The sequence below is a fragment of the Callithrix jacchus genome, chromosome 15 (assembly GCF_049354715.1).
Source record: "Callithrix jacchus isolate 240 chromosome 15, calJac240_pri, whole genome shotgun sequence".
NCBI classification, from domain to species: Eukaryota; Metazoa; Chordata; class Mammalia; order Primates; family Cebidae; genus Callithrix; species Callithrix jacchus.
The window spans coordinates 24,204,218-24,223,832 of NC_133516.1; the positions used below are offsets into that span (position 1 = coordinate 24,204,218).

At 35.6% G+C, this 19,615-nt stretch overlaps 1 protein-coding gene across 20 annotated transcripts in view; it reads right to left on the reverse strand.

Moving 5' to 3' along the window:
• Positions 1-2,257: 2,257 nt before the first annotated feature.
• Positions 2,258-19,615, reverse strand: part of ACAP2 (ArfGAP with coiled-coil, ankyrin repeat and PH domains 2) — a 166,507-nt gene continuing 149,149 nt past the window's right edge. For 18 of the 20 annotated variants that reach the window (XM_078350548.1, XM_078350545.1, XM_078350547.1 and 15 more), the window contains 4 exons: positions 19,393-19,502; positions 17,214-17,324; positions 13,322-13,383; positions 2,258-6,933 (listed from right to left, as the gene is read on the reverse strand). In XM_078350548.1, coding sequence (XP_078206674.1) covers positions 6,833-6,933; positions 13,322-13,383; positions 17,214-17,324; positions 19,393-19,502 — 384 coding nt within the window. In that variant the 3' untranslated portion in view covers positions 2,258-6,832. Of the gene's footprint in view, positions 6,934-7,128; positions 13,384-17,213; positions 17,325-19,392; positions 19,503-19,615 lie in introns of all 20 variants that reach the window. The other 2 variants (XR_013527223.1, XR_013527222.1) reach the window with 1 other exon arrangement.

The window sequence follows — 19,615 nt, forward strand, 5'->3', positions numbered from 1 at the left end:
AGTGGCTTAGGCCAGACACGGTGGCTCACGCCTGTAATCCCAGCACTTTGGGAGGCTGAGGCAGGCAGATCACTCAAGGTCAAGAGTTCGAGATCAGCCTGGCCAGTATGGTAAAACCCCGTTCTCTACTAAAAATACAAAAATAGCAGCACGGTGGTGGGGACCTGTAATCCCAGCCACTCAAGAAGCTGAGGCAGGAGAATCACTTGAACCCAGAGGGTAGAGGTTATAGTGAGCTGAGATCGCACCTCTGCACCCCTGCCTGAGCAACAGAGCAAGACCCTATCTCAAAAAATTAATGAATAAAAAATAAAGCAAAGGCCGGGCACAGTGGCCCACACCTGTAATCGCAGCACTTTGGGAGGCTGAGGGGGGAGGATCACGAGGTAAGGAGATTGAGACCATCCTAGCCAACATGGTGAAACCCCCATCTCTACAAAAATTAGCTGCGCACGGTGGCAGGCGACTCTAATCCCAGCTACTCGGGAGGCTGAGACAGAATAGCTTGAATCAGGTTGCAGTGAGCTGAGATCACGCCACTGCACTTCAGCCTGGCGACAGAGTGAGACTCCAATCTCAAAAAAAATAAATAAAGCAAAGCTAGATTCATGATGGCAAAAAAAATGGGAAAAAAATGGGAATCAAATGGTCATCAATGAAGTGGCTAAAACTAAAGTAATGCAGTCATTAAAAGCGATGTTTTCAACAAACTGCAGGTGGAAATTTTAAAAAATAACAAATGGGTGAGGTGGCTCAGGTCTGTACTCCAAGCTATGTGGGAGGATCACTTGACTTCAGGAGTTCAAGGCTGCAGTGAGCTATGATCGCCACAGCCCTCCAGCCTAGGGTGACAGTGTGAGACCCCATTTCTAAAAAAAAAAAAAAAAAATAGTAATAAATGTAGGAAAAACCTAGAGACACTAAGAAACATATTCACCAACTGCAATGTATAGAACTTACCTGAATTCTGATTTGCACAATCTATTTTAAAAATCACACTTGAGACAACCGATTTGAATACTGATTACATAGTTTCATATCTATTTTAAAAATCATACTTCAGACAACCAATTTGAATACTGATTACATAGTTTCATAGTTTATGAGTGGGTTATGATTTTTTAAAACAGTCCCTAACTTTTAGATGTACATACTGAATGATTTGCTGGTGAAATGCCTAGGATTTGGATTTAAAAAAATTTTAAGTCCATGAAAGGGTAAAAATGGGGAGAATATGCTATGAGCTTACAGCTTCTGAAGTTATTTTCTCTACTTGTACGTTTGAAATTTCGCCTAGTAAAGTTCTCACCATCTATTAGGTGAAAGAAGTGGGGAACAGTATGATCCCATTGTATAAATGTATGAATACACACACCCAGAGGTCTAGAAGGGTATACACCAAAAAAGAAACAGTATCTTCCTCAGTGCTATCCAGTAGAACTTCCTGTGACAATGAATATATTTGACAATCTCCCCGTTCAAAACAATATTCACTAGCCATATGGGGCTATCGAGTTCTTAAAATGTAGCAGTACCACTGAGGAAATGAACTCTTTCTATTTCTAATTAAGTAGCCACATGTAGCTAGTGGGTTTCATTTTGGACAGCATAGGTAAGATAATGGAATTGTGGGTTCTTTTGCTTCTTATTTAAACATTCCTCCACAAGCAAAAGCTTTGTTTTTGCAATAATTGAAAAGTTATACTGTTTTCATTTAAAATATTTACAGACTACTGATGTGGGTTCTCTTCTTCACAGAACTATTCTGAAATGAAATGAAGCTGAATAAACCAAGGTATATTGAAAAGTTTGTGTCTGCTTTCAATTAACTTTTTTTAAAAAAACAAATGCAGGTGATTCATTTCCAGTTTAGTTTTTCCAACCTTCCATTCCTTCAGTCCCAATTCAAAGACAAACGTGTGTATGTCTGTTTACTAAAAGGATCAAATGTGAATGTGTTAAATAGATTAGGAACATTAATGTCAATCATAATGGAAAAAAAATTAAAGGAAGCACCCCACCCCGGAAAGAAGTCTTTTATCTTTTTGCCAATGAATTAGGGGCCATAATAGCTCTGTGAACAGAGGGAATTATACACTTAAACAATTCAAATGGATTTCTTGATTGAAGTAACCAGCAAACAGGATCAATGTGGATTTGAAAGGGCTGGGAAGAAATACAGTATCTTAAAAATAACTGCTGCTGACAGATATGTTCACAGTGTAGTTCACAAGAAAATGTCAGTCTGAGCATGAAGTAGCTATGCCAGAGGTGAGATTTTTATTGACTTACTGTAATTTTTTGGCATACAAATTACTTAAGTATATTTACAATTCTTACATAATGTACATTTTAGAATAAAGATAATGTACTTTGCTCCATTTACAATGACAAACTATTGTAAAACTACATTCATGAATTAGATACAAATCCTCTACATACTAATAAAAAGTAAATGGACTGCTGGTTATACATTCTTTAAAATATACCTTTCCACAGGTAGCAAGAAATATTACATGTAATAAGTCTGTATGACTGGAATGATCCAGAAGCATCACAAAGCACAAGTAAACACATATATAAAGCAGTTCATCATTTCCAAACGTTAACCTTTAGCCTTTGTGTAAAATAAATGGTGCCAACAATCTTTACAATGTAGCAAGCTTTCCCTGTTTAATAACCAAAAAATGGAGGGTGGGAGGTTGGAGAAAAATAAGAAAATTTAGCAAATAAGATAGTGAAAAGACCAATGCAAAGAAGTTTATGTAATCAAACCTTGCTATGTCCCCAAATTATCACATTTTAAGTGGATAAATTTATGTAAACAGAAAAATATGTCCACAAAACCATATTTGTAGACATCATTTAGAAGCATCAAGAAATTGATAAGTATATGGTGAATTAAAATTATTTTAAAATGTTTTGCTTTCATAAATGTTTGTTATTGCAAAAATGTAAGACTTCCTACAATTTTATGTCTTCAAATCCCAACCTAGTCCTTCAAACTTTTATCCAGGTTCTCCAGAATATTTGGAGTCTTTGTTATCAAAGCACAAGGAAAGCTGGCAGTCATTATCAGATTCTGCTGCTTTACAATGATTTCAAATCATCTCATGATACAAATAAAGGGCCTCTGACTAGCAGTCAGTCAGACCTGGGAAATGATGCCAACTATGCCACCAACTAAAAAATCAAGTGAGCTCACTCTGTAAAACAAAAGGAGCACCCTGGGATCAAACAAGTTGACAATTTCAGAGCTCTTAGATTAAGATCTCAGAAATCCTATTGCGAGAAACCAGTAAGATAAAGCAATGCCAAAGTACACTGTAAGTAGCAAAACAGTATACAAAGGGATATTTTTATATTTTCACCTTGTTTTATTATACTCATTTTAATTGTGAGGAGCCCTGAATCCAAAAAGCGTAGTGACTACTAGTCCAGTGCTCTTTCCACGATATCATGCAGTTCTAAACTCATTCTGGACATACAGTCTACAAAAATATATCATTTACCAGCTCATGTCCCTGGTCCAAAGTGATATAATACAGAAGTGTTCTCTGACAATATAAGAATGATCTGGGAATGTCTGACTGTTCGAAATGGTAGTAAATTTAGTCTTAAACACAATTTCATTTACTGTGACCGTACTTAATGTGCATAAAATATTTTTAAAATACAAAATTAAGTTGGCCAGATTCTGAATGTTTATTTTTTTCTTTTTCAAAATGTACTCATGAAGAACCAAAGTTTGTATTCCAAATTAAATCTGTACATCTGGAAAAGTAAACACTCAAAGTTCATTAAAATCTACAGTGAAAACCAGTATAAATTGGGCAAACACCATAATCTAGTGAATACCAGGATATTTCTGAATTTCTAAGGATTGTATTCCAGGTAATTTTTTAAATCTTAGAAATCTTAAGCACATAAATGTTGCAATAAAGCACTGCAAATAACTGCTCAATTACTTTGATTCTCTTCTAACATGAAATTGCATTTTATTAACTCTTCATAGTGCTGCTATTCTTATTTTGATATTTATCTAATTTTTAAGTTAGTAAGCTAATGATAATGAGCTAACAGATTAATAATAAGGAATAAGAAACTGGTAACAGCAGATAAGCTATGGAAAGAAAATAAAGGCCAATAACATAGACTGATGAAGCCCAAAAGAATGATTAACATTGTTTATATTATGATTCCTTATAATGCACTGAATCACAGCATAACTCATATTTGTTACATACCATATAAAAGCTATTAGCTGACATAGCTAAATTCACCTAAGAGCCAACTACCTTGTAACTATTAATTTAAGAGCCTTGCTGTTTACTCCATCCTTTCTGCCAAATGTAGTTCAAATTGTGTCTCAACACATTCAAAAAGAAATGAAGCCATAGAAAAGTATTTTTGTATTGCCAGCCTCCCTGCAATATCAAAAAGTTTGCTTTCTCTGAAGATATTCCGAACTATGATCATCTTTAGGGCACTTCAAATACATTTCTAACCACTAAATTTAAGTAGATACTAATTACTGCCACATTAACAATTCGTGACTCAACCCGCAGGAGGTAAGAGTGCCTTCACAACCACAGAGATTCCAGAGGTGATGTGAAGCACCATGGCCAGATCCAAAAAGAAAACTTCCTAGACTTCCTTAGTTCAAGGTCAGGATCTTTAGGAATGAAGTCCTGGGTTTAAAACAGGAACGGACACTATAAAGGAAAAGTGAGGTTTTCTCTTTTCTTTCTTTTTAACATACTTCTTTTCTTTGAGTTTCTTGGTCAAATAATTTCAAGGTATACTCTAATAAAAACTACAAATCAGATTTTTGCCTTTAGTTAAGGTGCCTAAAAGCCAGATGATCTATGGCTTTGAGGTGAATCAGTAAAGATCTAATGTTCCTGTTATTGTTATAATTAAATACAATGCTGTGGAAGTTGGCATTTCCTCAGAAATAATTCACAAATATATTTTTATCCTTATCCAACATATAGTGACTATTACTATATAAGCATTACACACATGCAATTTGGACAAATTATGGAACCTTTTCTGTGATGTAAACTTATTTCGATATAACTCGGCTAGACTCTGATTTGATATTTAATCAATTTATAAAACTCTAGTTATTGGGAAATGTTAGAAAATTTATATATAATTGGATACATAAAACTGTTACGGATTTAAAAACCTCTTTTATTTAGAAAGAGTATCGATAATATCATCATTTATATATAATTTCTAAAAGAAGATTAAACTTAATTGTTGACGACAATGGAAAGGAATCAATAAGCAAATTAAGCCAGGCACCCGGGCTCACGCCTGTAATCCCAGCACTTTGAGCAGATAACCTGAGGGAAGTTCGAGACCAGCCCGGCCAAAAAGGTGAAACCTCCGTCTCTACCAAAAATACAAAAATTAGCTGGGCATGGTGGTGGGTGCCTATAGTCCCAGCTACTTAGGAGGCTTAGGCATGAGAATTGCTTAAACCTGGGAGAAGGAGGCTGCAGTGAGCCAAGATTTTGCCACTATACCCCAGCCTGGGTGACAGAGCGAGACTCAAGTCTCAAAAAAAAAAAGGCAAATTAATTATTTTATACTTGATAAAACATTTCAAAGATGGACTCAGACTAATTTGTAGCATAGAAATGGTAAATATGTTTATCCATAACATTTTGGAATTCAAGGGTCTGTGATTCATGTAACCAAATAGTAAAGCTATATACATGATATAATTTAAAAGAATGTACACTGTGTACAAGTACACAATATAGATGTAGAAAAAAATAAACAGCAATTTATTGCTATATATTTTAGTATTAACTAAAAATAAATGGGGCACTTTTTCTCCTTTGTATAGAAATTTTTCTTTCCCTAGGAGCAACAGCAAAACTGTATCTTTAAAAGGACAAATTTCAAAGACAAAAATGTCCTACATTATTTTATAAATTGATCTTTCCTTTAAAGTTACGTTTTGATGAAAGCATAATTTTGCAACATTCAAGTAACCTTTAAAACAGTTTTATTACATCAACACATTTGTCAAGGTTTTAGGAAATCAACCCAACAATGAAGAGCTACACATTTTGAACTGGGATTTTGTGATTAAAAAAAAAAAAGCTGCTTTTTGCTGCATAAAATAGAATAATTCTAAAGGACTCAATTATGGTCTACCTGTACAGCCATTATACATACACATATTAAAGTACTGGACAATAACCTGTCATCTAAGGAGTATAACCGCACTTAGGAACAGATGTGGAAGACACATTCTTTACTTCTAATAAATCATACATTATGTGTATGATAGCTAGGTTACCAAACACACATAAACACACACACCTATTTCTGAACCACCAAAAATCATCAGGGAAGCTAAAGAAAAGACATATTCTTGAGGCAGGCAGGACAGTTGGCTCCCACTTGATGAAGACATGCTTGACTGAATGATCCTGGGCAAGATACATGGGGAAGAAAAATATCAATGCCACTACCTATTGGCAAAAGAATCATTTTTGTCTGACCTCCTAGCATACTGTAACGTAGAGATGGCCAAAATCTAGACTGAACTTTTATCTATAAAAATAGCCCTTTAAACAGGCTTATTATTATTTTTTAAATAAAAGAGGTCCTAAACTAGGTTCCTCTCCCAACTACTAGGTAACTATGTTTTAATTTACAAATCTATCAATAAATGGGTACCTTTTTTCCAAGCCATTCAATATCTACCAAAATTAAGTAGAATTAAAGCAGTAAGATTTGTGAATTTTTAGCTGTATACATTGGGGGGGGGTCACCAGATTCCATATTTTCCCCTTTTTTAAAAAATTCAGAATTTCTGTGAATCTTGCTGGAAACGATTTAGTTTCTCTGGATTATTGGACGCCATTTGGGAAAAATCACGAAAAATGTCCTGGTAAGTTTCATCACCTGTGTGAAATAAAATACAGACACTTTAAACATTTACACAAGTATTAATAAAAAAAAATTCATATTTATGACTAGTAACTATTTTATAATTCATTACATTAAAATTTTGTTCAGACGAGCATTTTTGGAAGAAAGAGGGCCAACTAAAAATAAATGCTAAAAAATTATGTAATGAAATTTAAAAAAAAACTGTACCTGTAAAAAGCACCTCAGATGTAGCCACAGAGGAAAGCTCAGAGTTAGAAAAAAAGCAAAGATGCAAGTATTTTAAAGCAATGTAAAGAAAGACATTTATTAACACATGGCGGAGGGTGGGGGGGAAGTCATTCTAAATGAGAAATAGTAAATGAGACCTTCTTTAAATAAATATTTCCCTTGATAACAGGGCCCAAAAAAATTGACTAAAACCAAATACAAATGTTTTGGATGGATTCAAGTTATTAACAAAACAAACTGATAATCAGGGAAAAATAATACTATCTTTTAATTAAAAGGAATTTAAATTAAAACAGCATATTAAGAAGTAATTTTTTATTCAAACGTTAACAGGTAATTAAAACTAATCCACCTTATCCACTGCTTACTAAACTCAGAAAATAAAAATCTGGTCAGGTGCAGTGCCTCATGCCTATAAACCCTAACACTCTGGGAGGCTGGGGGGTGGTGGTGGGGAGAATTAGTTGAAGCCAGGAGTTCAAGACCAGTCTGGGCAAGATAGTGAGACTATGTCTCTATAAAAATTAACAACAAAATCCTAGAAAATGGCTTTAAAATAATAGTTTTACATTTAAAAGTTGGGTTTTTGTTTTAGTGTAGATTCTATGAGCAAGAATGCTATAACAAAATGCAAATAAATACCTAGGACATCTGTTAAATTAGAAAAATAAACGTGTGTATGTACAAATATGCTTGTTGAGAAGTAGATTATAGATACTGATACTATAGCTAATTGAATACCACTTTTCTTGTCATGAGAAACTAAATATACACACACATAGATAAATCTCTCAGACAAAGGAATCTTATTTTCAAGATAAATCACTGATCATGAATGCTTCCTGCTAAACATTCGCCTTATACAAATGCTTGGCATAATTCTGTTCTCAAAGATTTCAACCATACAATACTGTTTTTGATTATTATTGTTGTAACATGTTTTATAATTATCTCCTGTAAGATACTTTGCATCCATCTTACAACAAACTCATTGCTACACTTGTTGTTTTGTCAGTTTGCAGTAGGTTTTGTCAGTTTTTAAAAAGTGAGATTTTTGAGGCAAGAGGTGCCATATCAAAAGCTAGAGAATTAGAAAAAAGTTGGGGATAGAAATAAAGATCTAGTAAAGAGGTCTACCAGCATAACCAAAGACTTTCAATAAAAATTTTTTAATACTTTTCAGTCACTTTTTATATTTAGGTAAAAAGCAACTTATTAACATCTCTATATAGCTTTCATTTAGCCCTGGAAATTTATTCATGACCTAAATCAATCTATTAAACCTAATCAGTCTACTTTAAAAAGAAAAAAGGTAGAAGCGATTATTAACAGGTGGCTGAGAGTAACATCTAATTTATATGGACGTCACTAAAATAAAAGGTTGATACGTTGAACAACTGGTAAGACAATCCGATTATATCCATGATTTCGTGAAAGTTTACTTCCACATCAAAAAACAAACATTGCTATTCTCATTCTTAACCATTCTAAAAGCTATAAAATAAACAGGGAAGAGAGCAACATTAAATAGCAACAAACCATATAAAATATTTTTTCTAATTTTTAGATGTTGAATTGAAATATTTAAAATATTTATTGTAAACATTATAAATATTTTTAAAATACTATTTAAACTGGATAGTCTGGAATTTTACTTTCCAAGAAAGTGTAAAGTGCAGATTATAATACAAAAATACCACAAAGATTTTACCGTTCAACACTAGAAGTAACTTAAAAGGCACACATTGTACATTCAAGAAGAAATAGGAAGGAGGGTCTAGCAGACATTAATACCAAATAGTCTACAGATAGCACCAGATGAGCACTGTTAAGTAGTACAATAGTACAATGGCAATATATGGCTTCTACTATTAGCAATGCATATTTTGTATAACAAGCTATGGAATTTTTTAAATGGTTTCCCAGTTTTTTTTTTAAATCATCTAGTACCTATTACACAAGTACATTTTAGTAGAACCATTGTACCATGCAAAACAAATTATAAGACTCAAATGCTTCCTTGAATAAAAAGTGTTGGTGCCCTAATAATCATTGGTTTCACTGACTGAATACATTTAAAAAGTGTTAATACAATACAAAAGGAAGTTGCCACCTTCATATACACACATAAAACTTTTTGTTAACATTTAGTTTCTAAGAAAACATTAATATGATGTTAATGTACTACCTTTCTTAGATCTCAAAATGTGCTGTCGAAAGCAAACATTACAAGAACAATAGTGACTAAGATACTTAATACATCTAACACAAATTAACTTCTATGTGATTTTTTAATATTTAAATATAATTTTGATTACTTAGAATTTTTCCCAAGGCAAATATAATTTGTCTCCATTGGAACACATAAACAACAACCCAGAATATGCTGCCATGGAATGTTCACAGAAATAATTTAACAATTTATTATAAATGGTAAACAACTAATCATCCAACATTTATAATACTAAGCATATTCCTTAAACTTAACTACATTCTGTTTCCCTCCAGAGTGTTAACTTTTCTATGTGTCTGGACAGCTCTGAGTTTTTAAAAAACAGACTGCTATGTTTCTGATAATTTAAATTCATTTTTAATTTTTGGTACTCAGAATATCTACCACAACAGCAGTCATGATGATTCAAGGGTTGCTAATTTTGCTCTTGAAATGTACTCCCCTCAAAGGGATGGCAGCATGTGACACCCATCCCCAGGTCATCATATGCATGACCTTACCCCTTCTGGGTTGGTAACAGCTTACTTTCATAATTGCTTAGATCAGCGATTCCCAGCTTGTGCTTGCTACATACTCACATAACCAGTAGTGGTTGACTAAAGCAGTGATGATCAACTGGCTGAGAGCCTGCCAACAATCAAGAAGAGTCACAAAGCCAGAGACTGTGGGAACCACCAAACTGGTTTCCAATAATTGAGAGAAAAGTATGCTGTTTCCCTCACCCACCCATATCTCCTAAGGTGTACAGGGACTGTCAAAGAGAGACACACCTTCTTTTGAAAAAAAGCGTGCTAGGGCCAGGCATGGTGGCTCATGCCTATAATCCCAGCACTTTGGGAGGCCGAGGCAGGTGGATCATTTGAGGTCTGGAATTTGTGACCAGCCTGACCAAGATGATGAAACCCCATCTCTACAAAAATACAAAACAAGGCTGGGCGCGGTGGCTCAAGCCTGTAATCTCAGCACTTTGGGAGGCTGAGGTGGGTGGATCACGAGGTCAAGAGATCAAGACCATCCTGGTCAACATGATGAAACCCCGTCTCTACTAAAAATACAAAAAATTAGCTGGGCACGGTGGCGCGTGCCTGTAATCCCAGCTACTCCGGAGGCTGAGGCAGGAAAATTGCCTGAACCCAGGAGATGGAGGTTGCGGTGAGCCGAGATCGCGCCATTGCACTCCAGCCTAGGTAACAAGAGTGAAACTCCGTCTCAAAAAACAAACAAACAAAAAAAACAATTAGCCGGGTGTGGTGGTGCATGCCTGTAATCCCAGCTACTCAGGAGGCTGAGGCAGAAGAACTTCTTGAACCCGGCAGGCAGAAGAACCTCTTGAACCCGGCAGGCAGAGGTTGCAGTGAACAGAGATTGCACCACTGTACTCCAGCCTGGGCAACAGAGCGAGACTCCATCTCAAAAAAAAAAAAAAGGAAAAAGAAAAAAGCGTGCTCTCACATCACACCACACAAGAAACAGGGAGTCCCGGGTCCTTAGGGGTTATACAGATAGAAAATTCACAAGTGGGGTTTCCTAGAAATAAATCAGTGATTGCCAAAGATTATATCTTTTAAAGGGTAGAGCTCTTCATTATCAAAAGATTAAAAATACCTGCATTTAAAAGTTACCCAGAGTAATGAGGTTTTCATTCTATTGCTAAGAAAACCAAAAAAGGATCCCAATAAAACAAGCAACTGAAGCCTTTGATAGAAAAATGTACAGTGATAACCAGAGGAAAAACAAAGAGCAGCTGCCTGAGCCAAACATAACTGCTCTGTAAAGATCCATAAAGGAAAAGAATAGTAACCAGAGAACAATAGCTATGCCATTTCACCATGCCCCCGTCTAAGCATAAAATTATCCTGCTTTAAATATCAAGCCCTCTGAATGAGTTAAAAACCTAACCCTTTTCAAGATGATCCTCAAATAGATCAGAAAAATCTCAATTTTATTCTGATATACTATTTCCAGAATTCTAATCTATTTTTTAACCTTGAAATTAAACTGTGAGAATGGTAGGAAAACTTGTTTTAAAATGAGGCTTTTTTTTCCAAGTTTTCATTAAAACAAATTGGAAAAATCTTTTTTTGTATATTTTAAACTCAAACAAAAATGACAGTGAAAGAAGTTTGAATGCTCCTAAATGATGGCAACAGAAACCCAAGCAATTCTGGTGGAACTAGAGGTGGCAAGAACTCACAGGCCCTCTCCTTTCAAGCTTCCCAACTCCACAAAGAGTCAACCACTGACCACCTGACTAATAAGCTGGGTAAACTTCATCGGTAAACACCTTAAGGAAAGAGCAGGTAACCAAACACTGAAGTTAAAAATTTCTGGGTGAAAATAATTGTTTAACTTAAAATCTTGAGGTTCACTCTTCTCTCACAAATATCAGGTCATATTCTTTAAACAACTTTTATTTTAAAGTGCTTAAACACAAAGGCCTCAAAAATGGCCTAGTAATACTATCAGTTAAGAATATCTCTTACAAAATTATAACCTATTTAAAATCTAACATTCAAGTTTAAAACAAATGGGTGAAATCCAGAATTAATGCTAGAGATTCACCCTTAATCAGCACTCTTAGATCTTGGAACATCGTGAGTTGCCTAGTATTGTATATGATCCATAGGATTAAAGTGGGACACCCTAGATTAGAAATATCTAGCTGAAGTGCCTCTATTCTTAACGTTCTTACTTGTTCCATATTAAATTAGGCCAAAAATAAGCAGTCGTAAATATGGTTCTCTGAGAAAAAATGGCCTCACATTAATTATATATTAATCTGTTAAAATAAATAGCTGAAGTACAGAAATTTCAAAATGTATCTGAACAAGAAGAAGAGATATTACCAGGTCACTTTAAAAATAATGTATCAATATTCATTTTTTTTTTAAAAACCAAACCTATTCATTGCAAACTGAACAATCTCAAGTATTGTAGTCATGAATTCACAAAATTTTTTTACTAATATGTATATAAATTTAAAAGACAGATGAGTAATTCATATACTTAAATTCATGAAACAAAAGAACCAATAATTACTTTCTTCTTTGTGAAGAATGTCTAATCAATGTGTTCATCAAAGAGAAGAATCTGATCGGCAATATTTCTTCCTTGATATCTTGATTCAAGGGTGATAATTACTCAAAATGAAATTTGAGGTGATCATGAGTTGAAATTTCTCAAATAGAATAAATCTACTTTGCCATCTGGTGCAAAAACTATTGTTCTAAATACTTCCACTTATCCAAGAGATAATGTACAATTGCCTGGAGGCAAAGCTTTATCTTTAGAAAAAATGAGATCTTTTCCCTCAGCATTTCAAACTAACTCCACACACATCATGGACTTCTCCACTTACTGATAAATTTCATTTTAAATCTTCAACTCATTTTTAGATTATAGTACAAAATTAATCAGTAAACTTATTCTTGGTATTTTCCATACTGGCTTTTTATATGCCAGACACACGGTGATTTTTTTTTCCCTGAACGTAATTGATAGAAATTCCCTGAATAACAAAAAGAAAACAACTCTGTTATATTCACTTGACAGCTAAAAAGAATTCCAAAAAGAAAACAACTATTTTGCTGCTGTAAGCATATAAAGAATTTTTTACCATTCCATTCACGTCACTGGAATGTATATGGAAGACATCTGTACAGCAAATAAAGAGGTCAGCAGCCAGAGCTAAACAGAGCAAGTCAATGTGTACTGTCATAGGAAGAGTTATGAATTTTTAAAGGCCTGGGATTAGCCACCCAAGGATTCAGTTAAGTACAGTACAAAGCTAACAACTCACAATTTACAAGTAGGTTATAAAAACTCTATAGTATCACATTAGTTTGCTAAAGAACTATGAATCTTCCAGTTGTAAACTGATAAATTCCTGAATGCATTTCTTATACTGCATTTCAGTATGGTTATTAGTAGAATATTGACCTGGCTGTCCATATAGTCCTTCTGATTCCCGCATCTCTTCATTCATTCTTGCTAAACGTAACCTAAAAATCAATAAAACAATGTTTTAGATGACATTATACAATAAAAGTGTCATAAAGTCTATAAACAGGTAATGCATGCACTAATGTAATTGTTTTTTATTTGCCATTAAAATAATCTGGCTTTTAGTTTATCAAACCCAGTAATTAGAGGTACAACGATAACTATCTCACCTTGATACAATTCTCACGAGAAAGGATGATACAAATTTTCTGACTGGTGCATTTTAGCTCTACTTCCGCAGCATCCCTGCAACACCTCTAGGGGCCTGCTTCTCAGACGCCTGAGAATTCCTGGCTGTTACAGCAATCTGTCAAATTTTAACTACCAACTATTGAAATTATTGTTTCTACAGTGTGGAAGTGAGACACTGTCCTAAGTTCACTCTGGCTCACCCTAAAGTGAGGTAGTTCCAGACATAAAAACAGCATGTGTCACCTCTAAATAATGGAAATGTATTTTGATATACAAACATTATAATAAATGACTATGAATTACCAAGAATTTTCCAACATTACCATATTACTTATACATTCTTTTAAACGTTATTCATCTTGGCAGCAGATGACATGTAGCACTAGATTAAGAAGATAAATATTTCCTTTAAGCAACATTTTTAAATAGGCAAATATTATGTTTGGTATCCCTCTCCTTCTCTGTATTCCTTGTCTGTCCTTCTGGGCCACCAAATTTCCACTGCCTTCTTAAACCTCTATCACCCTCTTCTGAAATGTTCTGACAACTACAGCATGTGACATGAACTTTTCCAATCTTCAAAGTTCCACAATTCCCTTCATCTCCTCTCTTGACAGCTGTGTGTATTAACAATAGTTCCACAAATCATCCTGTGGCATTTGGATTTTTAGGGGATGCTTACTTACAAAAATTCTTAAGTAAAACTGAAGCACTCATACAAAGTAAAACGAGAAAATTTAGACAATTTGAGAACACATTATTTTTAAGGAAGGGTCCACTGCTATATAGGAATTGCCTGGGAAACTGTCTGCAGAGCTTGTTTCTCTATATCATTCCTACCTTTAATAACTGATCTTTCTTCTACTGTAAATCTATAATGATTTAAGAGTTCCAGATTTTCCTGCAATAGCCTGCATAATAACAATAACCCATTCTAAGGGAAAAGGATCTGAGAAAGTATGTTTTGCCGTTGTTTGGCTTTTTATTTGGCAGAAGTCAGGCAGGGGTGACATGAGAAGTCAAAAGTTCTCAGTAGGACCTCAGGAGTGCAAACAAGCCATGTGAGATTCAGGAGTGTGAATGGACCTATTTCTTCTCCAATGATGGGGGATAACCAATTACGGGCCTCATTTAGCCCAGATTAAAATGAGTAAGTGACAACACAAAAACTATGCTTGAGATTTCCTACATAACAATGAAGTATAAGTGATGTTTTTTTTTTTGAGACAGAGTCTCACTCTATCACTCAGGCCGCAGTGCAATGGCACGATCTTGGCTCACTGCAACCTCCACCTCCTGGGTTCAAGCAATTTTCCTACCCTCAGCCTCCTGAGTAGCTGATTACAAGCACACGCCACGACGCTCGGCTAATTTTTGTATTTTTAGTAGAGGTGGGGTTTCACCATGTTGGTCAGGCTGGTCTCAAACTCCTGATCTCGTGATCTGCCCACCTCGGCCTCCCAAAGTGCTGGGAATACAGGCGTCAGTCACTGCGCCTGGCCAGTCATGATTAATTTTCTGAATTCCATGTGTAACAAACTTCTTTCATCTGAGATGAAAATCAAATTAAGACCTCAAAAATTTTTAAAAGATCACATTAAATTCTTTTCAAACATTCAAAAGCATGCATTTTTATCTAAAAATTAATCAAGTATTCATGTAAGTAATTTTTTTTTTGGAGGCAGGGTCTCATTCGTCCTCCCAAGTAACTAGGTCTACAAGCATGTGCAACCACAGCTGGCTAATTTTTAATTTTTTGTAGGGATAGGATCCCACTATGTTGCCCAGGCTTTTCTCCAGCTTCTGGGCTTAAGCAACCCTCCCACCTCAGCCTCCTGAGTAGCTTAAATCATAGGTGGGAGCACCCAGCTTTGTGTGAACAACACTTTTCAAAAACAAGCACAAATTCCTACCACTGCCTAAAGGTAAAGGAATTTCACAAATTACTAACATCAATGCAGCTGTCCTGCCTACAGAATTAGAGAATCCTCTAATTCTCAAGGTAGTGGAATAATTATCTGTTTCTCTAACAATCCCAACCTCTGCCCTAGTACTTTACAAAGAGTTAAAGAAACCATTTGGAGAAGTCACTTGTTTTCTGTTCCTATATCGGGCAGTATAGCACAAATGGCTAAGTACATGGGTTTTAGAGTCACAATTCTTGGATTCAAATCCCAACTCCACCACTTAGATAATTTCAAATTATCTATGGCTTGGCTTCTTTTTCTATAAAATGAAGACAATATTAATATCTTCCTCATAGTGTTGTTGTGAGAACCAATTAAGTTCATGCATTTAAACTGCTTCATACATTTAATGTGCTTAGAGAAGTACAGACACATAGTAAATACCAACCATCTTCAAAGTTCATTTAACACTTCATTCAAGTACAGTTGGCTGTCCTTATCTGTGGGTTCAACCTATCACCAATGGAAAATATTCAAGGGAAAAAAGGCAATACAAAATAACCATACAACAATTTTAAAATACTAATAATTGCTAGGCACAGTGGCTCACACCTGTAATCACAGCATTTTGGGAGGCCAAGGTGGGCGGATCACTTGAGGTTAGTTCGAGACCGGCCTGGCCAAAAACCCTATCTCTACTAAAAACACAAAAATTAGCAGGGTGTGGTGGATCATGCCTGTAATCCCAGATCTTAGAGAGGTTGAGGCAGGAGAATCACTTAAAACTGGGAGGTAGATGTTGCAGTGAGCTGAGATCATGCACTCCAACCTGGGCAACAGAGAGAAAATCAGTCTCAAAAAAATACATACATACACACATATGTGCAAATAAAAAAATATAGTATTAACAACTATATACATAGCATTTCCATTGTATTAGGGTATAATAAGTAACATAGAGATAATTTTTTGTTTTTTTGCTGTTGTTGCCCAGGCTGGAGTGCAATGGCGCGATCTAGGTTCACTGCAACCTCCACCTCCTGGGTTCAAGCAATTCTCCTGCCTCAGCCTCCCGAGTACTGGGATTACAGGCATGTGCCACCACACCTAGCTAATTTTGTATTTTTAGTAGAGATGGGGTTTCTCAATATTGATTGGGCTGGTCTCGAACTCCCAACCTCAGGTGATCCACCTGCCTCAGCTCCCCAAAGTGCTGGGATTACAGGCGTGAGCCACTGAGCCTGGCCAAAACTTTTTTTTTTTGAGACAAATCTCGCTCTATTGCCCAGGCTTGAGTGTAGTAATGCGATCTTGGCTCACCACAACCTCCACCTCCAAGGTTCAAGCGATTCTACTGCCTCAGCCTCACAAGTAGCTGCCACTACAGGTGCCCACCACCATGCCTGGCTAATTTTCTTATTTTTAGTAGAGACAGGGTTTCACCATATTGGCCAGGCTGGTCTCGAAATCCTAACCTTGTGATCCGCCCACCTCAGCCTCCCAAAGTGCTGAGATTATAGGCATGAACCACTGCACCCAGCCAGAGATGATTTAAAGTATATGGGAGGAGGTGTGTAAGTTATATGTAGATACATACCATTTTATATAAGGGACATGAGCATATGTGGATTTTGGTATCCACAAGATCCTGGAACCAATCCACTGTGGATAACCAAGGGACAACTATAATTCACTATATGGAAATAGTCAAGTGCAAAGGAAATACTTACAAGGTTACTATATCAGCATTGGCTGCTTCCACAGCTATGCTCAAAGGGTCTTTCCCTTCTTCATCTGTGGCATGTTGATTGGCACCTCGTTTTAGGAATAAACATACCTGCCTGTTTAAGGAAACAGCATTTTTGAGATATTGCAAATAAGAAAAAAAAATTAGTATTCATCTTTTAAAAAAGTACTACCTAAAGAAATAACATTTTCATTAGGAAATTCTTCATTCTACAAATATTAATTTAACACTGACTACTAATAAATATCAAGATCAACATTTTACAAGGCTCAATATATTTTTGCATACATTATCTTATTTAATCTGGTGCTATTAGATAGCACGGTAGATATATAAGTTGTGGTCCCTACGCTCAAAGAATATCATAAAAAGATGTGCACAGGTATCTATAAACATAAATGAAAAAAAGATCACACAAGGTCATTATTTGAAAACGAAGAAAGCCAAGGCAACATAAACTTCATAATAATGATAATACAAGAGCAAAGAATGAGAAGTAATCTGCTTGCTGTATTCAAAAATATTCATGACTTGAATAAACTGAGAAAAATTTTAAAATATGAAATAATGACTAGAGTCTATGAAATAAAATGGACAGAATTTTGATAGTTTAAGAAGAAAATAATGGCTAGACAAGGTAAGCACCTAAAATCTCATCTACTCAGAAGGCAGAGGGAGGGGGATGACTTGAAGTCAGAAGTTCGAGACCCACCTGAGCAACATCCTATCTCTACAAAATTAAAACATTAGCCAGAAGGGGTGGTGCATGCCTACAGTCCCAGCCACTTGGGAAGCTGAGGCATGAAGATCCCGAGCCCAGGAATTCAAGCCTTTAGTGAGCCATGAATGCGCCTATGAACAGCCACTACACTCCTACCTGAGCAATATAGTGAGACTCCCATCTCTTAAAAAAAGAAAATACAAAGTTAAGTACTACCTTAAATACTACCTTTTTAAAGTGTAGACAGCTTCAATGATCAAGTTATTGGACTGAATCTCTTTGCTGATAGAAGAAAACAAGCCATGATAAAAATAGCTAGACATGGCCAGCCGCGGTGGCTCACGCCTGTAATCCCAGCACTTTAGGAGGCCAAGGTGGGCAGATCACCTGAGGTCAGGAGTTCAAGACCAACCTGCCCAACATGATGAAACCTCATCTCTACTAAAAATACAAAAAAATGAGTCAGGAGTGGTGGTGTGTGCCTGTAATCCCAGTTACTTGGGAGGCGGAGGCAGGAGAAGAATAGCTTGATCCCAGGAGGCGGAGGTTGCAGTGAGCTGAGATGGTGCCACTGCACTCCAGCCTGGGTAACAGAGCAAGACTATAGCTCAAAAGCAAAATAATAATAATAAATAATTAAAAATAAAAATAGCCAGACACAGTGGCTCATGCCTATAACCCCAGCTACCAGGGCAAGGCTGTAGTGAGCTATGATAACACCACTGCACTCCAGCTTGGGCAACAGCATGAGACCCTGTCTCTAAATAAATGAAGACGCTATTTTAAAACATTTTAAATAAGAGCTTCTTGCTTATCTCCACGTAATAATCAGATATCCTGCGATGTCTTACTAAGAAACAATCGTCTAAGACACAAACTGTTCGTGTAAGGCCAGCGTTTTTCTTTCATTTATACTTTCTAATAATAGAAAGTCAATTTTCAAGGCTTTATTGTTCTGTGAATCTTACTATCACTCCAGAAGACACAACATCAATAACCCAAAGTAAGAATTTAGTTTAGAATTTGAGTTTAGCTATCCTGTGGAAAAACTAAACATGCAGAGTTAGAAAATTATCCTTAAATAGGTTATTGTGCACATATTATAGAAAAAATGTACATCTATAAACAAACAAAAACATAGGCTTAAGTTGTCTGACAAAATTCACCACAATTTCAGTAACAGAGGAAGTACTAAAATGGATCTATTTAATGACAAGTTAAGGTCAAAATAGGCCTTGAAATTTTCATATCTGAAAACCAACAGCAGCTTTTTCTCAATGAGATTTTTTTCAACTTTCAAATTCCATCATGACAAAATAAGTCATGGAACACATCTTTTTACAAACTCTACCTAAAAACATTTACCTGAGAAAAACTAAAACATTAATATAAAATAATTTTTCAAATAAAGTCTCCTTAAATATGAAAGCACTGCAGTTACCCTGTGTGCCCTAAGACGGTGGCATGGTGCAATGGTCCCCGCCCCTGGACATCTCTTTGGTTCACATTAGCACCATTCTGTAGGAGGAACTCACATGTCACCAAAGAACCCTTAAAGGAAAAAAGAGGATAACTATATACAAAAGCAAATAACAAGAAACAACAATACATTTCTTTTTAAAAACAATTAGTTTTCTTTACTTTACTCAAATAGCATTTCCATT